The sequence below is a fragment of the Coenobita brevimanus genome, chromosome 92 (genome assembly GCF_032717465.1).
Source record: "Coenobita brevimanus isolate Jiangsu-jjx chromosome 92, ASM3271746v2, whole genome shotgun sequence".
In the NCBI taxonomy this organism is placed as follows: domain Eukaryota; kingdom Metazoa; phylum Arthropoda; class Malacostraca; order Decapoda; family Coenobitidae; genus Coenobita; species Coenobita brevimanus.
The window spans coordinates 29,710,954-29,731,815 of NC_137045.1; the positions used below are offsets into that span (position 1 = coordinate 29,710,954).

The 20,862-nt window shown below is 39.8% G+C and overlaps 1 protein-coding gene across 1 annotated transcript; it reads left to right on the forward strand.

The window, feature by feature from the left end:
* The first annotated feature begins 471 nt into the window (after positions 1 to 471).
* LOC145412179 (cytochrome P450 9e2-like) lies at positions 472 to 20,598 on the forward strand. The gene is made up of 6 exons (XM_080282112.1): positions 472 to 648; positions 12,528 to 13,212; positions 14,582 to 14,800; positions 16,178 to 16,235; positions 16,733 to 16,923; positions 20,426 to 20,598. The coding sequence occupies exons 1-6, from the start codon at positions 472 to 474 to the stop codon at positions 20,596 to 20,598; spliced, it is 1,503 nt and encodes a 500-aa protein (XP_080138238.1).
* The last annotated feature ends 264 nt before the right edge of the window (positions 20,599 to 20,862 follow it).

Here is a 20,862-nt window from a genome sequence, read left to right on the forward strand (position 1 = left end):
AGAGAAATGGGGCATAACTTAAACAGAGAGGTGGCGCGTTACTTAAACATACAAGTGGCGCATAATTTAAACAAAGAAATGGTGCGTGAGCCGTGGCGCGTAACTTAAAAATACAAGTGGCGCATAATTTAAACAGAGAAGTGACAAGTATATTAAACAGAGACGTGGATCGTAAATTAAAAAGAGACGTGGCGTGTAATTTAAACAGTGGGCTCTCGTAGTCTAGGACAGGACTGGAACTTCAATGATTCTCCTCGTGTACTCGATACACATAAGTACGAGCTGCTGTCTTCTAATTTTCTTCACCTTGTGGCATGTAAATTCAATGACTGTGTGTGTGTGTGTGTGTGTGTGTGTGAGAAACTTGAGGCAGATGGGACTAGGAAATACTGACAGCCTGTTTTAAATGACCACTGTGTATTCAACTGGCTTTTAATTCAAGCATTTTTCTTGCCAGGTAAAGGGATCAGGATGTTGGTGACGTGGGTAATGTTGATGCTGGTGGTGGTGACGGCGTGGTTGTACTCAAGATGGCGTCACAACTACTGGGCCAGCAGAGGCGTCCCATCCCCACCCACCCTCCCCTTCATCGGCAACCTCCACCAGACCATGTCACCCTTGAAATATCGTTGGCTGGCCTTCGACAAAGTGAGACATTAACTAGAAACACTTGTTATCTCTCTACAAGTGGGGTTATTTTGGCTTAAACCTCTCATAAACCACTGCTAAGTAACCCCAGTCTGTCTAGCTGAGCAAACTCATCAACCATAGGGAAGCAGGCAAGCAACCACCTTTACAGAGCCATCCTGTGTAGTGAACTGATCTTCCCCTGCAGTAGACAGCATTTCACCACAGTAAGGTATGGGGAAGAGTATGGAGGTTTGGTTCCCGGATGGATGTCGCATTTGCGTTACTCCACCCAGTTAACAGGGGCACCAGTAGACTCCACATCGCTCCATTATGTCGTTATATGGTTACCACCCAACACTTTAAATTGTTTCCTAGGTTTCATGAAACCATCAGGGTTGTCACTCAGTGCTGAGCCACCTGGAGGGGAAAGAAGAGTGATAAAAAGTGGCAGGAATGAAGGAAGAATAAGAAGAGAGGCGGGAACACAAGGAAAAGAATGGTGAAGTTGTAGGAAGAAGGAGGCAGCACCACATCAAGTGAGCGGATGATGGCTACCACCACCTATCAACAGCCTCTCTGTCTTAAATACCATATACTGACACAACGCTTGAGTGTCCCAATATTAAGACATAGATGCAAAGACACGGCGGTACAGTATAAAGAGTACACAAATCCACTGGTGTGTGTGTGTGTGTGTGTGTGTGTGTGTGTGTGTGTGTGTGTGTGTGTGTGTGTAGATAATAATCGTAACCAGAAGTTGGGATTGTAGTCGTAGATTGGTGAGGCAGCTCTGTCACCAGTAGTGTGGGCTGCTACCAGTAAAAAGTCGTGAGATGCTGGACAGCTCGTTGGGGGTTTTATCTTGAGGTAGGTATTTCTCTGTCTCCCTTACCCCTTCGTCTGTCTCGTATCGTAAGTGAAGATGAGGTATACACACTCTGTGGTTAAGGTTTCTTTTTATAGTGACGCAGTTACAGGTATGTGACGGAAAGAGTGACGTAACCCGTGTATAGACCTTTTCCAATGATGTCACAGAAGTAATGTGATTTTGTTTACGACTCCATATTGGACGCAAACTCCTCACAGTAATGGCTGTACAGACAGGGCTGTCAGAGATGAAACTCAGATATATGCAGAAATCCGAATCAACGTCACCAAGATTTGTACAGGAAGAAGATAAATTGTTTGGGGCTAGATCCTTACACCGTATCTAGGGAGAAATTCACCAGTTTCAAGGATTGGGGACCCAAACCAGATCTCATATATGGCGATCGCTATCACTGTTTGGTAAACACTCCATCAAAGTTCACCGGGCATCCGTCAAGGTAAACAAACATATCATATTGTATATATGCAATGTAGATAGCTGGAACAGACATATGGTACTTGTAAATCGACTTGGTAATCAGTAAATTATTGACGTGTGGACAAGGGGGTAGGGATTGTATCACACTGACTGGGAATCGAGTAGTTGATGAATTGGTTTCCCAGTGATGTACCTTAGTTGCTGCCCTCTATTTAGAGAGTTGCAAGCACAGGCTAGATAAGCGAATGACAGGTATGGGTTGCATACAAAATTTGTCATTCTTGTGGTCACACTCCTGTGACAGCTGCCTGGCATGGGCCTGCATGGGCTATTGCAGGCAGGGTAAATTAGTTATACTCTTCTGGGAGTTGTCTAGCACGGAGCTATTGGCCTACTGCAGTTATCTTCTCTTCTTAGGTCCTGAGTTAGGTCAGGTTAGGTTAAGTTGGTTGGGTTAGCTTGGTTTGGAATTAAAAAAAAAAAAAAAAAGTAATTTCCGACAGAAATAAATATCACACTATAGCACATACAAACACATACAAAAATGAAAAATTTAAGCTTCAAGGTGAGTTGGGTGTAATTCTGGAAATTTACAAAGAAAATTTATTATTTTGGAAATTTCAGTAATTATAGACCTAGAAACATGCACATAGCCTATATACTGATCTTTTGAATAGTTTTACGTAAATTGCATAATTGATAGTATACCGGTAGGTCAAAACTGTCAAATCTACTCTTGAAGTTAACTTTTACATTACGACTGAAACATAACACTGGCACAAATTAAGGTTATTTATTTCATGCTGATCAGTAGCACAACATAAAACTAAAAGACTTCAACAATATAGTTTTTATGATTTTACATTTTATATTAACAAAAATAAATCTTAATAGCTACATACTTGGTAAAAGAAAAATATAGGGGGAGCCGTTGATATAAGTACCTTATTTATCCTCTTATTTGTTATTAAAGTATTTTTGTACTAAGTGGAAATTGTACATTTAATTGGGACATGTACTGACAGTTTTGCTTTCTGTGGAGCAACAGTCTTTTCTAAATAAAAAAAATATATATATGGTGAGTGTAGCCTATACACTGTATATACACTGTATATGGCTAGTGAGGGAGTGATCGCCCTCTACCTACACAGATCAAAAGCCCTCGGGAGCAGGGGGGTGGTTGCTTTCTCAAGCAGAGGAACTCCTTGAGAGTGAAATGGCTGGGAAGCATGCCGGCACGTGACTGGCTACAGCATAGCTGGGTCTTTCGGGTGTGGGTAATCAGGCAAGTTAGCTGCCTACTGCGACTGCAACACAATGGCGAGGTGTTCAGGAAGTTAGCCAAAGAAACCTTGATGGACTCTGAAAGAACAATAATGGCCCCCAGTCCCGTGCAGCCCTTAAATGGGCAGGGGGTGCTAAGAATCTCACGGTTGCCTCAATTACAATCTAATTCCTTTGTCAATGCAAAAAATACAATTAAGATTGGTAACTGGAATGTGAGAACGCTAAATCATGACGGTAAAATCGATGAGTTAGTGAAGGTTTTTCAAAATTACGGACTTGATATTTGTGCTCTGACAGAAACTAGATTAACTGGAGTCGATAAGTTGGATTTGGAGGATGGTATACGTTTATTGATATCTGGTCGACGGGACGGAATGCATTATCAGGGAATAGGATTGTTGCTGGGTTGTAAGGCAAATAAGGCTTTATGTGAGTGGGATCCTATAGATGAGCGATTGTTATACGCACGGTTTAAATCAAATCATGGCAACATCAGTCCGTTTGTGTGTTATGCACCTACTAATGATGCACTCGATGAAAGGAAAGACACATTTTATGAAAAGTTGCAAGAAGGAGTGGGAAGGGTACCTAGACATGATGTTTTGATCTGCGTTGGAGACTTTAATGCAGTAATGGGCTGTTCAAATGAGGGATTTGAGGCATGTATGGGTAAGATGGGAGTTGGTAGTTGGATGAGTGAAAACGGAGTGAGGTTTGGAAGCTTCTGTCTAGCAAATGACTTAGTCATCGGGGGCACACTCTTTCAGCATTGCAATATACACAAGACAACTTGGGTGTCGCCGTGTGGAAAATATTAAAATCAGATTGATCACATCGCTATCAGTAGGAGGCATAGAAGTTCTCTGCTAGATGTTCATGTTAAACGGGGAGCGGATATTGGTAGTGACCATCAACTCAGCATTGCAAAAATAAGGTTTAAACTTAAAAATCAGAAGAAGGAAAAATCTGGTGTTGGTAGATACGATATTGTTAAGCTTAGAAGGGAAGGAGAAGAAAAGGAGGAATTCAGATTAGAATGCAGAAATAGGTTTTTGGTGTTGGAAACGTTGGAAGAGGGGGAGAGAAGTGTAGATGAGATGTGGGAGGATGTGAACAAAGTTTTGCATGAGACTGCTGAATGTACGATTAGAAGGAGACATAGCTTCAGGAAAAAGAAATGGATATCAGAGGAAACGTGGGATATGATAAATAAAAGAGAGGTGAGGCTAAATTGAGGAGTGAGATGCAATGCGTTGATGAACAAGAGATTGAATTAGCAAGAGCTGCGTACTGGAGTTTGAATTCAGAAGTAAGAAGGTTAGCTAGGAGAGATAAAAGAAGATGTGTGGATGAAAAGGTTGCAGAGACTGAAATCTTAATAAACAAAAATGATGGACAGAGTCAAAGAATAGCATATGAATCGATTAGAGAACTGAGTGGTAATGCAGGTAAACGCAAGGAAATACCAGTTAGAGACAGGGAAGGAAATTTATTGACCAAAGATGGAGATATTAAAAATAGATGGAAAGAGCATTTTGAGACAGTTCTTAATAGACCAATACCACCAGAAGAGGATATACCGTCTGCTCAGGAAGATTTAAATATAGAAGCAGGAGAGTTGAAGCTTGCAGAAGTGGAGAAAGCAGTAAAACAGTTAAAGAATAATAAGGCACCAGGGGAGGATGGTTTATTTCCGGAAATGTTTAAAGTGGAGGGGGATAGATTAATAATGATCTTGACCAAGCTATTCAATAAGATATGGGTGACGGGGTTACTACCATCAGTTTGGAAGAATGGTGTGATTGTTAAAGTTCCGAAGAAGGGAGACCTGAGTGAATGTGGTAATTGGAGGGGAATCTCTTTGTCACCGATAGCTTTGAAAGTTTTCAGTAGAGTGTTGTTAAATAGGTTGGAGCCAGTGGTTGAGGGTATTCTGAGGGATGAACAGGCTGGTTTTAGAAAGGGACGTGGTTGCAATGATCAGATCTTTATAGTTAGGCATTTGATGCAGCAAGTTAATGAAATGAGAGTACCGTTAAGTCTTTGTTTTGTTGATTTTGAAAAGGCTTTTGATAGTGTTTCGAGAGAGACTATGGGGAAGATCATGAGACATTATGGAATACCAGAGGAGTTTGTGAGGGTCATTATGAACATGCATGAGGACACATTTTGTAAAGTGATGGTTGATGGTTGTCTGAGTGATTCGTTTGAAGTCAAGTCCGGAGTAATTCAAGGTGGTGTTCTATCGCCTTTACTATTTACATTGGTCATTGATTACATTATGAAACGCGTTGGAACAGAAACCGGTGCAGGTATACTTTGGGGAGAGAACAGGAAACTTTTGGATTTAGATTATGCAGATGATATAGTTTTGATTTGTGATGGCCCAGAAGAGATGCAGAGAGTGTTGGACTGTTTGATGAGTGATGGTCGCAAGGTGGGTTTGGTTATTAATTGTGGAAAAACTGAAATAATCAATATGAATATGGATAATGCGCAGGAATGTGTAATTGGAGGTATGGTTGTAAAGCAAGTTGATAGGTTTAAATATTTAGGTACTTATTTAGCCAAGGATGGTTCTTTGAACTTTGAATTCGAGGAATGGTTAAAGAAGGCTAATCAGACAATGGGAATGCTTAAAAATATTTGGAATAATAACAATTTCTCTGTGCATACAAAAATCAAACTTTATAAGGTAATGGTTAGGAGTATCTTAATTTATGGACACGAGTCTTGGTACAGCACAGTGACTATGGAAAATAAATCCTTGGTGTTTGAAAATAAAGCACTTAGAAGAATATTAGGAGTTAAGTGGTGGGAAAGGATACCAAATAGTAGAATTAGAGAAATAACGGGAGTGCAGCCGGTCGATGAATATGTTAGATTCTCACGATGGAAGTGGCTAGGACATGTGTATAGGAGACAGGGAATAGTACGAGGTACACCAGGGTGGGTGGCACTTGGTAGGAGAGGTAGAGGAAGGCCAAAAGAGACGTGGGTGAGGACAATGAGACGGGAAGCTGGAGATGAATGTTGGGGAGATCTTGAGGAGTTAGCACAAGATAGGATGTGGTGGTGTGAGTTCATCGAGGCCCTATGCATCCCCGAGGGTGCCACAGGAAATGATTGATTGATTGATATATAAGTAGTAATACTAATAATTTTGCTTCTATTGCAACATTTTTTTAGCACACAAGCCCACAGTATTCTGTATTGCACTATTACTGAAATCATCCACCATGACACAAATATCAGTTTCAAATGAATCACAGTGAAAAACACTGAAAAAATAAAAATAAGCTTTAACCTAACCAAACCTAACCTAACCTAACTTCAAGTATGATCTAACCTGTAATTTAATGGGTTTTACTTACGCATCTAACATTCTTAATCATCACTGTTGTGTCAGATTTGGTTTGGGTGAAACTCTGGAATAATATCAAAGCAATGCCTGTGACGTGGACCCTAGCCCTCTTTTCCCACGCCCACTTATGGCCATGTGGGTCTTGTGCTCTGATAATAGCACCATTAGGATATCCCACGACACCTGCAACTGCCAAGAATGATAAATATGCCCGTATCTACTCACACATCATCGGCTCACCTGGTATGAAATGCTTGCAACAGAGCTGGGAGTAGGCCGTTAGCTACCAATTCTCCCTCTTCATGGCAGCTAGGCTATCCACTTCTCTCACATTTCCTCATTGGCTAGAAACCAGTAGAAGTTTACCCCACTCTCAGTTTTTTGCCTTGTCTTACAGCCGAAGGCACAACAGTGGAATACCATTGTGGATTCTGCAGTTCTCTCTCTTTAGATGTCCGACAATTTGCCGTCCAATATGGCGCCATAAACAAAAGTCACATGATTCATGATGTCACGTGGAAACGATCTATTCTCAGCATGACAGTGAATCTTCTGCTCTACCCTATCTCCTAAGCTTCCTTCTCTCATCTCTCCAATCCCCTTCTGCCTTCTCTGTTTTTCTATGGCTCTGACTCTCACCTCAGATTTCTCAAGATATATTACTGGCTGGTTTCCGGCTGGGTGACATGTTCTTACCTACCTAATTGTTCTTACCTAATTGTATCTTTACAGGAATGAGTCAAGCTCGTATTGTCCCGTGTCTTAGACCATATTTATCGTACATATCCTTAAATTTGTGAATTGTTTTGGCACACACTATTTCATTCGGTAGTGCATTCCATTGATCAATTGCTCTGTTTGGGAAACTGAATTTCCTTACGTCTTTATCACCTCTCTTCTTATGCATTTTTTTGCAGTGTCCTCTTGCTGATGCTTCTCCATATGTTAAGTAATCATTTATGTCTATTTTCTCCTTTCCTGATATGCATTTATATAGCATTATCATGTCACCTCTTTTCCTTCTCTCCTGTAGTGTTGGTAGATTCAGTTTATTTAGTCTTTCTTCGTAGCTTAGGTCCCTTAAGCTTGGTATCCATCTTGTAGCGGCCCTTTGAACTTTTTCAATCTTGTCAATATGCTTTTTGAGATGAGGACTCCAGACTATTGATGCATATTCCAGGCTTGGTCTAATGAATGATGTTATTATCCTTCTTAGCATGTCTTCATTTATGTATGTGAATGCTATTCTCATATTTGCAAGCAGTGTATACATGTTCCGTACCTTCTCGCTGATGTGGTCAGCCGGAGATAGTCTGTTGTTGATAATCACACCTAGGTCTTTCTCTCTTTCTGATGTGTATAGGGTTTTATTTCCTAACTTATAATCCCAATCAGGTCTTTTTCCACTTTTACCAAACTTGATTACATGACACTTGTCCACATTGAATTCCATTTGCCATGTACTACTCCATTCATGAAGTTTATTTAATTCTTCTTGTAGCTCCCTACAAGAGTCTGTGCTAGTAATTCTCCTTTGTATTTTTGCATCATCTGCAAACATATTCAGATAGCTCTCATTTCAAGTGTTACTGTTTATATCATTTATGTACACTAGAAACATGATTGGTGCCAGCACCGAACCCTGTGGTACTCCACTAGTCACTTCTTTCCATGATGAGTAGTTTCCTCTTAGTACTGTCCTCATTTCTCTTTTTATGAGAAAGTCTTGCATCCAACAAAACAGTTTGCCTCGAATTCCTCCTTGATGGTACAGCTTCCATAAAAGTCTTTGGTGTGGTACTATGTCAAAAGCTTTCTTGAAATCTAAATACATACTGTCCACCCATCCTTCCCTTTCCTGTATTGTGTTTGTTACTCTGTCATAGTAGCTCAATAGAGTAGTAACACATGATTTTCCTTTTCTGAAACCAAACTGTCTTTCTGTTATCATACTGTGTTCTTCTATATGATTTACCCAAGCTTTTCTTATAAGTTTTTCTAATAGCTTGCTTACAACACTGGTCAGTGATACTGGTCGGTAGTTGAGAGGATTTTGTCTATTTCCTTTCTTGAATAAGGGGACTATATTTGCTTTTTTCCAAATATCAGGTAGTTTCCCTTCACTCAAGGATTTCTTGAAAATTAAAAATAATGGTTTACTTAACTCCTTTGCACATTCTCGTAACACCCAACATGAAATTTCATCAGGACCACTTGCTTTTCCTCTGTCTAATCTACTTAACTCCTCTTGTATTACTTTTTCTGCTATTTGTATATCTGGTAGTATGTGTGGACATGCGTGTTCCACATATTCCCTCTCAAAATAATTTTCTTCTGTAAAAACTAATTGGAAATTCTTATTTAGTGCTTCACAAATATCTTTCTCTTGTGTATAAGTGATTCCCTCGTCCGTGATGGATTGTATTATATCTTTTACTTTGGTTTTGCTTCTGATATAGCTGTAAAACAGCTTTGGTTGATCACTACTTTTATTTATTATATCCTCCTCAAACTGTTTTTGGGCTTCCCTCCTTATTCTTGTATAGTCGTTTCTTGCCTGTTTGTAATTATTATACGCCCTTTCACTATTGTGTCTTCTGTATCTATTCCACAACAAATCTCTTCTTTCTTTTGATTTTTTACATTCTGTATTGAACCATTTCTGTATTTTCTTATCTGCTTCTTTGTGCTGTGGGATGTACTTCTGGACTCCTATTTCATAAAATTCACAAAAATTTTTATATACAGCATTTAAATCTTGTCCTCTAAGCTCATTTTCCCAATCAACTTCTAAGAAATATTTCTTTAGGTCTTGATAATTTCCCTTTTTATAGTTTAGGCTCTTTTTGTAACTATCATTGCTGTTTACTATGTCATATGCTATCCTGAAGTTATAATTTAGTACTGCATGATCGCTTTTGCCGAGTGGAGGGTGATATATTAAACTGTCAATATCATTTTCTTGCCTTGTAAATATTAGATCTAGCACTGAAGGTACATCAAGTCCTCTTTTTCTGGTGGTTTCCCTCACATGTTGCGTTAAGAAAAACTCTTGTACGAGATCCGGGAGCTTTTGGTCCCAACAGCTTTCTTGGCTATTTATATCTAGAGTATTCCAATTTATATTTGTATTGAAGTCCCCAGTTAGTATAATTCTTTCCGATTTCTCTTCCATTTTATGTAGCAATGATCTTACACTCTGAATTGTACTCTCTGCCAGGTCCTCATATTCGTCTCTTTCCCATGTGTTTGATCTGGGTGGCATGTACAAATTGGCTACAATTACTTTACCTTCAGATATGTCGATCTCTACTGCAATCAGTTCTACTTGTGATGGTATATCTAGGTTTATTTCCTTGACTTTTAGATTTTTCTTAGTTAATATTATAATTCCTCCTCCTTTTTTTAAATTTCTGTCTCTTCTCCATATATTGTATTCCTCTAAGTTTAGTATGTCATTGGATATCCTTGGTGTTAATTTTGTCTCAGTTAGGCATATTATTTGTGGTTCATTTTCTCTGACATAATCATTCATCTCTAGTAATTTAGATACCATTCCATCCACATTTGAGTACATCAACTTTATCATCTTGTTTATATACTTGTCATGACATGGTTCTACTACCTTCCTCCTTTTTCCTGTTTGTGTACCACTTTCGTACCTGCAATCCTATTACTTTGTAAAAAAAAAAAATCTTCTTCTCCTCTTCTGATCTTCCCTCATTTTTTGTTTTTGCTTCCTCCCTTTTCTCTTTCAGTAATTCCAGTTCCTCTTGTGTTAGGCATCTTTTTATCCATACATTTTTGAACTCCTCTTTTTCCTTAAGATTCTTTGCATTTTTTAGTATCTCTTCCACAGTGTTTACACTCTGGAAAGTCACCTTTAGAGGTCTTGTCTTGCTTTTCTCGTATTTCCCTAACCTTTTGTGTTCCTCTATGTCTTTACTACAGATTTCCTCTGATACTTCTTTCAGTAAGCTCATTACATTTGCCATCTCCTTTTTGTCTCTTGTGATCTTGTTTTTAATCATTCATCTCTAGTAATTTAGATACCATTCCATCCACATTTGAGTATGTATGTGTGTATTGTCTGGTACATTTCCATCACGTGAACTAACTGGCTTTCATCAGTTACCCCATGTCTTTGATACATTGTGAAATTCTTGATCATCTGTCATATATTATGTACTTGCATTCTGGGCTAGAGGATGTGTACATCTCTTCCTGAACACCAGACATTAATTGTGTGCTATTGTTACATATTGTGCTATGACATAATAATGCCTATAACTATTCTATGCCTATAATGATTATATATTGTATTATATTAATGCCTACATTCCTTTCTTTCTTATCTCCCTCTCTCTTTTTTCTAGCTTTAATTTTCAGAAAATCATCCGGTTTTTGGCAATACAGTGTTTGGTTGAGCTGACCTGTTTCCATACCAACAACATACTGGTCTTTCACAGTACTTACCTGAATCACGAAACTTCTTAAATTAACCAGCTGACTACCTCTTCAGAGTTGAGAAAAGTGTGTAAGACAGGGTTTACAAAATGTATTTATTGCAGAGCAGGGCACTGCAATCCAAAATTCAACTCTGCAATCGCAATTCCAGAACCTCTGACCCTTACCTTCAACTATCGCAATTGTGCAATAAACTTGGAATGTGCAGTTCTACTACCTCAATACCGCAACCGTAATCCAGTTTCACAATTTTCATTACAAAGTGCACAAGCAGGGGGTAAATCGATTGGTAATGTAGTGAATCATTGTATTTATAATTTATTTATGACATTTATGATGCACTTAAAACTGTTGCCGATACCTTGGTGTATTTACTGAAAACTTACCCATTACAACTATCTTCCTCAGAACCGTAATTTTGTAAGGTACTGACGTATACTGTCCTCAGGTGTATATTATCCTTTTTTGTTTTGTATCAGAGTTAGGGCATACCATAAAAATCTCACAGTACTAATATATTAACATACCCATATCCTTTATTACAAAAATAATATTACTTGGAAAAGAAATAGCCTTTGTACCTATCAGGAAAAATCAATTTGATCAGCAGCAGAATGCAGTCCATAGAACTTAAATAGATAATTCATAGAAATGTGGTTACTCTTGTAGATAATAACTCAGTAAGACCATAAAAAAAAAAAGTATTTTCAGTGATCACCATTACATTAGCCCTTAAGATCGTCATATGTCAAATTGTGGAACAACTGTGCATGATTAGCTATGCGTGCCAAAAAATTTGCTCCCATGCTGGCTTATAATGTATCTTATCATATCGTATCAAATCATTTCTCTTGGTATCGCCCATCCTTACTTCTAACTGATGCAGCGACGCCTCGCCCACGGCCACTGTTCAAGCTTGATATTCATGAGTCATGCTGTAGCCTGTACTAACTGACACCGACCGCCAAGTGGGAGATTGCGGACAGGATTGCGATTGCGGAAGTATTTCCGCATTGTAATAACGCAAGTTTCGGACGAGTTTGCGACAATCGCAATTCCGCAACTGAACTCATGCGGTCCACTATTGTGGAAATTGTTGATTGCAGAAGTGATTGTGGAGGTGATCAGCTCTGATTTATGTTTACCTCATTCCTTAATATCTCTTTTGTATCCTGCCTGCTTTCAGTGACAGCACATCTCTTCTGTCAGGTCCTTGTAGTATCTCTGTCTATTACAAAATGCATATTTTATAGTGCCTATGTTAAGAAATTGTATTTAAAAGTGATAATAAGTGTCTTAGCTGAAAAGGAATTTACTAATCACAGTTGCTTATTTTCAGAGACTAACCAAGATGTTTTGTTCTTATACCAGGGAAGCTTCTGGTGTATGGGATGTTATATAAATACTTTTGTGCGCATAAGTAACTATCATACTTTACTGGATTAGAAACTATTATATTATTCTTCATTTCAGATGTACCATACCTACAAGAACAGTCCCTACTTTGGCCTGTATGAGGGCTTCATTCCCGTGCTGACTGTGCGTGATCCCAACATAGTCAAGAACATATTCGTAAAGGACTTTGATCATTTCGTGAACAGCCGACCCCTTGGTACGAACCAACCTGACAGCTACTTGAATGACATGCTGGGAAATAAGAGGGGTCAGGAGTGGAAAGACTTGCGTGCTATCCTGTCCCAAACATTCTCGACCGGGAAGATGCGAAGGATGTTCCCACTTGTGTGCAATATTGCTGACACATTTGTATCTTCCTGCCTTAAGGTTGCACAAAAGAATCCATCTGTTAACATGATGAACCAAGCTGGACGGTTCACCATGGATACTATCGCATCTTGTGCTTTTGGCATCGAGTGCAACTCTCTCACACAGGAAAACCCTCTTTTTGCTCAAAAAGCAGACTCTTTTTTTGCTGCAACTCCAAAAATGACATTGAGGTTTCTCATGATTAGAACCTGGCCGCGACTCTTCAACGCTTTGGGCTTCAAGGACGACTTAGAGGAAACTGAGTTCTTCCGGAGTGTAGCAGAGGAGACCATCAGGGCCCGCCAAGCTGGAGAAAAGAGGGGGGACTACCTTGACCTTTTACTGGAAGCACGGGCTGAAGACTCTGACACCACCACTGCCTCCCCTAAGCATGGTGATTGACCATTGCCCTTTATTACTACACTATCTCCTCATAGGTCTTTCTATTATACCATATCTGTAATAGTTTCATCTGCGGTGCAAGTGATGTAATTGGGAGTACAGAAGGACCATGAAAGTGAGGTCCTGGGTTCGATTCCAGGCCAGTTCTGTGATCTTTGGCCAAGGTCTATTTTATCCTTTCCTATTTGTATATAGTGCTGAAATAGGTACCATATCGGGACCTGGATGGTAAATTTGACTATTGCGTTTTGTAGTCTGGGGAAAATTAGGACTTGATAAATGTGAATGACTGTTTTAATGGCCCTCCAGTTGCCAAAAGTCACTCCGCTTTCATGTTCACAATCTAACCATCCCAAGACAAACTTTGAATTACTAAGTTTTTGCACACATTAATCTTTCCCAAAATCGTTGATGCTTCTGTCTGTCCATCTGTCTGTCTCTCTCACCTCTTTACATCATGTCCGTTTTTTACACCTAATTGTATTTTCTGTCAATCTATCTATTGCCAGTTGCCTTAGTTCCTTTGCCTAGAGGCAAAGCGTGGATCCTTTCTTTGGCTCAATGTTAATGTGTTAGCATATCAAGGTCGAGGGCCTGAGATCGAATCTCGGCCAGGACAGTGTGATTAATTTGTTAAGTTTCAGTTTGGTATTTACACATGCATAGGGTGATGAGGTAGGTGGGTGTAAATGTACTGGGAGGTGTAAGTGTACTGGGATGTGGCAAAGCTAAGGGAAGTAGAGAGAGAACACTGGAATTTAACCAGGTGTTACTTGCATAAAAAAAAATATTTAGCAGACAGTGGGTGAGACTGGAATAATTTGAGATAGCAAATGAAGAGTGAAAGTGAGAAAAATCAAGGCACCGTGTGTTAGAGAGAGAGAGAGAGAGAGAGAGAGAGAGAGAGAGCAAAACGATACTGAGGAGGCATTGATGGGGAAGAGGGGAAGAAGAGAACTGTTTTAGATTCGGGTGAGTGGACACAGCAAGAGATGAGACCCAGGCAGGAACATGAAGGCAGGGGAAGGATGGGAAGAAATGATAATATTGTAAGGAGGAACAGCAGCATAATGAGAAACCATGTTTACCTCACTCTTGACACCTGCTATATTATGCTACAGGTAATTAAGACAGGGAGGTTCATAGCTTAGAATTAATACCTTAGGACTTACAGAAATACCTGTACTGGAAAAATACAAGCTAAACTATTTTTGATCTCAGAATAATCTTAAAGTTAATTTGGGGAAAAATTTTACCAAGATTCCGAAATAATGTCTTGCTAAATTTCATGCCCCATATTGACTTAGGACTATATTAATTCATTCAAAACTGGATTATATTCTGATCTCTCCCACTGGCAGTCCTCACCGACAAAGTGATGGTGGCGCAGTGCATCATGTTCCTGGTGGGTGGCTATGAAGCCACCACCTCTGCTGTGGCCTTCTCTTCACACCTCCTTGCCAAGAACCCAGAGCCCCAGCAGCGCCTTCATCAGGAACTTGAGCAACTGGTGAAGGAGGAGGGGGAGCTAACCTACCAGGGGGTCATGGAGGCCAAGTTTCTCGATGCCTGCGTTATGGGTGTGTAAGAAATTTGTGATGCATTTTAATCTGTCGACTCCTGCTGACGTGTATATACGTCCGAACGTTTTGTCACTATGACTCCCGTTGATGTATATAAACGCGCTGCAATTGCAAAGTCCATCATATGCACATTTTTCAAATTTTGTGCATGATTTTTGGTACGTATACACGGGACACTTTCCTCTACCAGATGCCAGACAGGGACAATGCCTTACCCTGCATGACCTCGCCCCCCCCACACGCCATTGTCTCGGCAATTCACCTGTTACCAGTGACCTGGCCAGTAGACACATCGCGCCACAGTACAAAATTCAAGGCCAGAGTGATTCCCCAATTGATGACAGTGTGGAGGAAAAAGTTTATGTTGCACTAGAGGAAGAAACAGTCAAAAATGACAATCAAGTAGTGTCGCCAAAAAAGGTGAGGTATGTTGATGTTTTTGGTGAGTGAAACAATGCTTACATCACCTATATTACTGTGTGAAAACCAATATACTCTTGTAATACATATAAATTCGTACTAAAATAAATAAATACTGTTTATGAGTGGTGTGGAATAGTAACCCCTCACATAGAACTCGTTTTGTCTGGAGCCTGCCTCATAGAAAACACAGTAAGGTAAGGGGTACTGATACCTGCATCCAGTATTTCAAACTTCAGGTGAGCGATTTCTCTTTGAATTTTCGATGTTTCTCACCAGAATCGGAGGTTTAGGCCAAAAATTGTATTTTCCAAAATTTCTCGGGATGAGGGGGCAGTGGTGCAAAATCGGTCGGGACAGGGAGGGTTAAATTTGTGCTGTATTTTATCGTGTATTAAATTTCCACTGCATTTTCTTGACTCATTGACCTTCAGATTGTCATACTGTTTCATCTTCGGCTCTCCCATCAACACTGAATCATTATCTTACTTAACTCTATCACAGGCAGGGTTGGGTTGAATTAACTCATCCCTCCCTCTTACGAATCAGCTGAAAGAAGTGTGTGACAATTGGTGTCTTCAAGATATCGAGTTTAAAAGATGCCTTTGACGTAACTTCTAGGCCCAGAAGAGGTCATGTGTGTGTCCAAATTAAATTCTTATAATACTCGGGGTCTTTGCAATGGGAGTAGTTGATTGAAGAGTGAAACTGTGTGTGTGTTTGAAATTTACGCCTGTCTCGAATGAAGAGGGTAACGTTTGATTTGGTTGGCGAGGCAGTCATTCAGTTTTATCTAAATCAAAATCCCAGGGAGTGTTGATAATATTGGAATTGGCTTGTTGACTGCTGAGATAGATAAATAGATGATAGATAGTTAGATAGATAGATTGAGTGACAGATAGTATATTAAGGCAGTCATGGCAGTTTACATTGGATTTTCTCTAACCTTTACAGAGTCCCTAAGGCTATACCCAACGCTGTTTGTAGAGCGGATATGTACCAAGGATTACAGGTGAGGAATGGTGTACATGATGAACAAGAGGTGCAAATGGTGAACAAGAGGTGCAGATGGTGAACAAGAGGGCAGATGGTGAAGAGTGTGTGGGATGAGAAAAGGAGAACATTTTAAAACAAGGTGCACAAGAAATAAATAATATGAACACGTAAACAGGCACACGCAAAGAACACGGAACAGTGAACACTTAAAGGTAAACACGTAGGACCACTTAGAGATGAACAGATAAAAATGAAGACATAAGACTGAGCACAGAATATTTAAAGATGAACATGCAAGAACAATATATATGTAAAATCATAGTGTGCGGCTGTAGTATTAGTACTAGTATTAGTGTTTGTAGTAGTAGTAGTAGTAGTAGTAGACATACAGGTGATAGATAAACATGTAGATGTGTAGACAGACAGAAAGATATAGATAGACAGGTAGATAGATAACTAATTAAATCTCAAAGACAACCACAGGTGTTTTCAAGACATTTACCTTTCCTCCAGCATCCCTGGAACTAATTTACACCTGAAGGAGGGGGACCTGGTGCAGGTCCCAGTGTGGAGTTTTCACCACGACCCTTGCTACTGGCCCAACCCTGAGCAGTTCTGGCCTGACCGCTTCCTGCCCGAGAACAAGGTCAACATTAAGCGTTTCACCTACATGCCCTTTGGAATGGGGCCACGGAACTGTCTAGGTGAGGTCATGTGAGGTGAGAATAGGACATGGGGTCTGAATAGGATATGGGGTCAGAATAGGACATGGAGTCAGAATCGGACATGGGGACAATAGGATATGGGGCTGGGTTTGTACTTATAAAACACTAAGATCGTGTCATAAGGCGGAAGTCTGTCCTAAATTCACAACTGCAAGTCATAACTCCTTTTGTTCGACCTAACCTGAGCCGGTAAAATTTTACAAGTTGCCAATACACCCCCTAGGTTGTGCAGTATATTTTTCTGGTAGTTCTTGATGAGATTTGAGTTATTTTGATCTTCATAATTGTTGGAAATGCTTCATTTTTCCTCTTTTCCAATCACGAACTTTGACTGGATGAGGAGGTGAGATGACGCATTTTCGACATAAAACGAAGTTAAAAATTAATGAAATCGCATCAAAAACCACCAGAAAAATATACTGCACACCCGGTTAACCTAACCAAACAAACCTAACCTAACCTAACCGATAGAAAATGAAACAAAAAATCACTGAAATCGCATCAAAGACCACGAGAAAAATAGACTGCACAACCGGTTAACCTAATCAAACAGATGTAACCTGACCGACAGAAAACGAAGTCAAAAATTACTCAAATCGGATAAAAAAAACACCAGAAAAGTATACTGCATAATTGGTTAACCAAACCAGAGACCTAAACTAACCAGACCTACCCTAACCTAACCTAACGTGCTGCAGCGGAATGCTTACCTTAGAAAGACGATGGTCCAGGCTGTGAAGTATATTTATCTGGTGATTTTTTATGCAAATTGAGTGATTTTTTGCCTTCGTTTTCTGTCGAAAATGCTTCATTTTACTTTCTCATTCAGTCAAAGTTCATGATTGGAAAAGGGGCAAAATGAAGCATTTCCGAAATGAAGATCAAAATCACTCAAACCTCATTAAAAACTAGCAGAAAAATACACTGTATTCTCTTTATAACTCAACAGCTTCCTCCGGTTCTGAGTGGAAACGCTTAAGAACGTGTAAATAATCGATATTACACCTAGTGCTCAGATCACGTCCTTCTTCGTCGAAAGCCATAGAAAGAAGGATTTAAATTTTCCACCCAGGGGAATCAAAGACTATGCTTCAAACTTATTGGTAGAATACCATCACGTGACAAAGTATGCCCACGAGTGAGTGAAACAGACCTAGCAGACACATGCGCAGTCAGTGGAAGGAGGAACACACGTACGAACGCACACATTTTTTACACAGACTGGCAGTCAAGAGCCATGGTATGTTTTTTGGAGGAATTTTAAATTCATTATCTCAGTAAATATTAATTTCTGAATGGGGTTATGGGGGTCATCAGCATTCTTAGGTAATTTACTATACATTTATGGTGGTAATATCCCAGAAATGCATATTGGCAACTTGTAAAATAATACCTTTGAGTCATGGCTTAAGACACCTCCCGAGATGGTATAGCACTTCGGACATGGCTAATGACTTAATCATAACGGTAAACATGGCCGCCGCACCACAGCAACAACAAATTTGCCATCGTCAACCAAGACGTTCTCGTGACAGGAAAGATGTGCTTAATGAGCTAGGTGATGCAGAACTAGTAAAGTGTTACCGCTTCAACAGTGCAGGTATAATTTTTGTGACATTTGGTGCGGGAGACCCTAACAAGACCAACGGCAAGAAGCAAGGCGCTCACGCCAGAAATGAAAGTTATTTTAACATTGCTTTACTCTGCAACTGGAAAAATGCAACTTTGTAGTGGTGACAACCGCTTGTGCTGTACTGGCCACCATTATTTACTGATGGGAAAATAACCACCAAAACCTACTTACAAATAAAAATGAGTGCCCAATACATTTAAATTAAAGAAAGTTTAATAATGAAATATTTGAGGAACTGTTATTAATTATATATTGAAATAAAATAATAAATGGACCTAACTTAAAGGGGTGAAGAAGGGTATAAGATATAATTGGTAAAGTGGGTAGCATTGACCCTTCAGTTTTCCTGGGATGGAGAATAAGGTAATGCAGAAGGTTGACGAAACACCCTCACTTTAGGCGTTGATCCTTCATTTATGTATAGCTTCTCCATTCATGGTAGATGACAACAGGGAGGTTGGACTTGTTACCAGGTCTGGGCAAAACTTGAAAACTGCATAAAAACCAGACAATGGCCATGCTGGACCCAGTGTCAGAAATAAAAAAATCTGTCAGGACTTAGCTAAACTCCACTCCCAGACTTATATCCAAAACTTGCTCCAAGACTGCTTCCTATGAAAGTGTTAGAACTTTCAGGTAGTTTCAAGCAAAGTAACAAGGAAAGTATACTGTGAAAAAATAAAACTTTTCATAGGAATATTTCAAGGAATTAATCATTGCAGCTGCCCTTAAACCACCCTAACCTCTAGGTGTTAGGATGATACTGCATGGGATAAGAATTCACCATAATTCACAATTATAAAACAGATTATACAGTAGTATCACAGTGGTGTACGTGACTACCTAGCCTTACCCAAGGGCGTCGAGCTGCTGACATCAACTGATTTCTGTCTCACACACAGAGATATGCTCTGTACTCTTCTCATATCTAACAATTTCCAGGGCAGATTTCACTTTCAAAACATTACTAACATAGGCAAAATACAATAAAGTTACCTCTTAGGGGAATAGAAGTCGATGCTCTAACTCATACTGGAGCTAGATGAAAGAAAAGCTCCAGGCAGGAGGCAGCGGTCCTCCCTGCTCAGAAACCAAAACAGAAAAGACCTTGTGCCTCATTCTCCCCTCCAGTGTTGCCAAATCTCCCCTTAGGGATCCTTACTATATATGAACTTTTAAACTGCCTATGATATTTTCTTTCGGAAATGTGGATAAATATCACAAAATATATAGGAACTCACTGGTAACACATTAGCCTCAAGTGCCATCGTTCAACTGAAAAAAAATAAATACCGAATCGATGTAGATAATACCCAACATAATCGTAAAAATGTTTAACAACATGGGATATTACAGGGCATGGTGCAAAAATATTACTGACAATTTCCAACCAGTACAGTCCGTTTCTCAATCGTACTGTTAGAGTTCTCCGTGCTGCTGGTGGAGGTGGTGTTGTTCTGATGGTGAGGCAACATGTCCTTGTCCACAGTAAAACAAAGTGGTAAAGAAATAATTTCTAAAACTTGATATTAATCAGTTGACCTTTCACCCAAAACATTTAAGAACAATATTGTAGTAATTTAGATTTTTTGTTACTGTACGTCTCTTTTCTGCTTTTTTTTTTTTTTTTCGTCAGTATTCAAAACTCGCAAGTGCAACATAAAGCAAATCGCTGTCTCAGCAGCTTATGATTTTGACCTAACAAAGTCTCGACTTTGTTATGATGAACTACTCCTTAAGTCTCACATTTCTGACTTTCACCCAACTACGATGTAGGTTTTATAAGTACGGCCCTTGGTTCCTTTACACAGCATTTCAGTTGTTAATTACACGATCTTTCTTCTCCAGCCATGCGGTTCGCCCTGATGGAGATCAAGGTAGCTCTGGCCAAGCTGATCCTGGCAGCTGACCTCAGGATACCGCCAGGTCACGAAGACATCGAACTGACAAGCTCACCACCCTTCCAGCAGAGGCCTAAGCATGGCCTTTACATCCTCCTCACGCCTCGCAAACACGAATGAGACACGTACGGCCAAGGCCTAAAGAAGTAGAATGTCTAACCACGCTTGACCGGAAGCAGAGTACATTCCTGAGGATTGACGTCAGGCGCCCCTCAGCCCGCCATGACCCGACCACACACATACAGTTCACCTCCCTCCTCCACAGTTCGCGCACACAGACAAAAGGAAGTGAAGTTAACTATAATGCCCACTTATTGTTCAGTGTATGGGTGCTTTTCATATTACAGAAACAAAGGTGGAATTACTTTTCACAGATTCTCAAAG

Bases quoted from the DNA above. Each gene is read 5' to 3' on its own strand.
- LOC145412179 (XM_080282112.1), top strand. From the start codon at position 472: ATGTTGGTGACGTGGGTAATGTTGATGCTGGTGGTGGTGACGGCGTGG. The intron at 14,801-16,177 runs GTGTGTAAGAAA...TAACCTTTACAG, and splicing joins TCTCGATGCCTGCGTTATGG to AGTCCCTAAGGCTATACCCA. The intron at 16,236-16,732 runs GTGAGGAATGGT...CCTTTCCTCCAG, and splicing joins ATATGTACCAAGGATTACAG to CATCCCTGGAACTAATTTAC.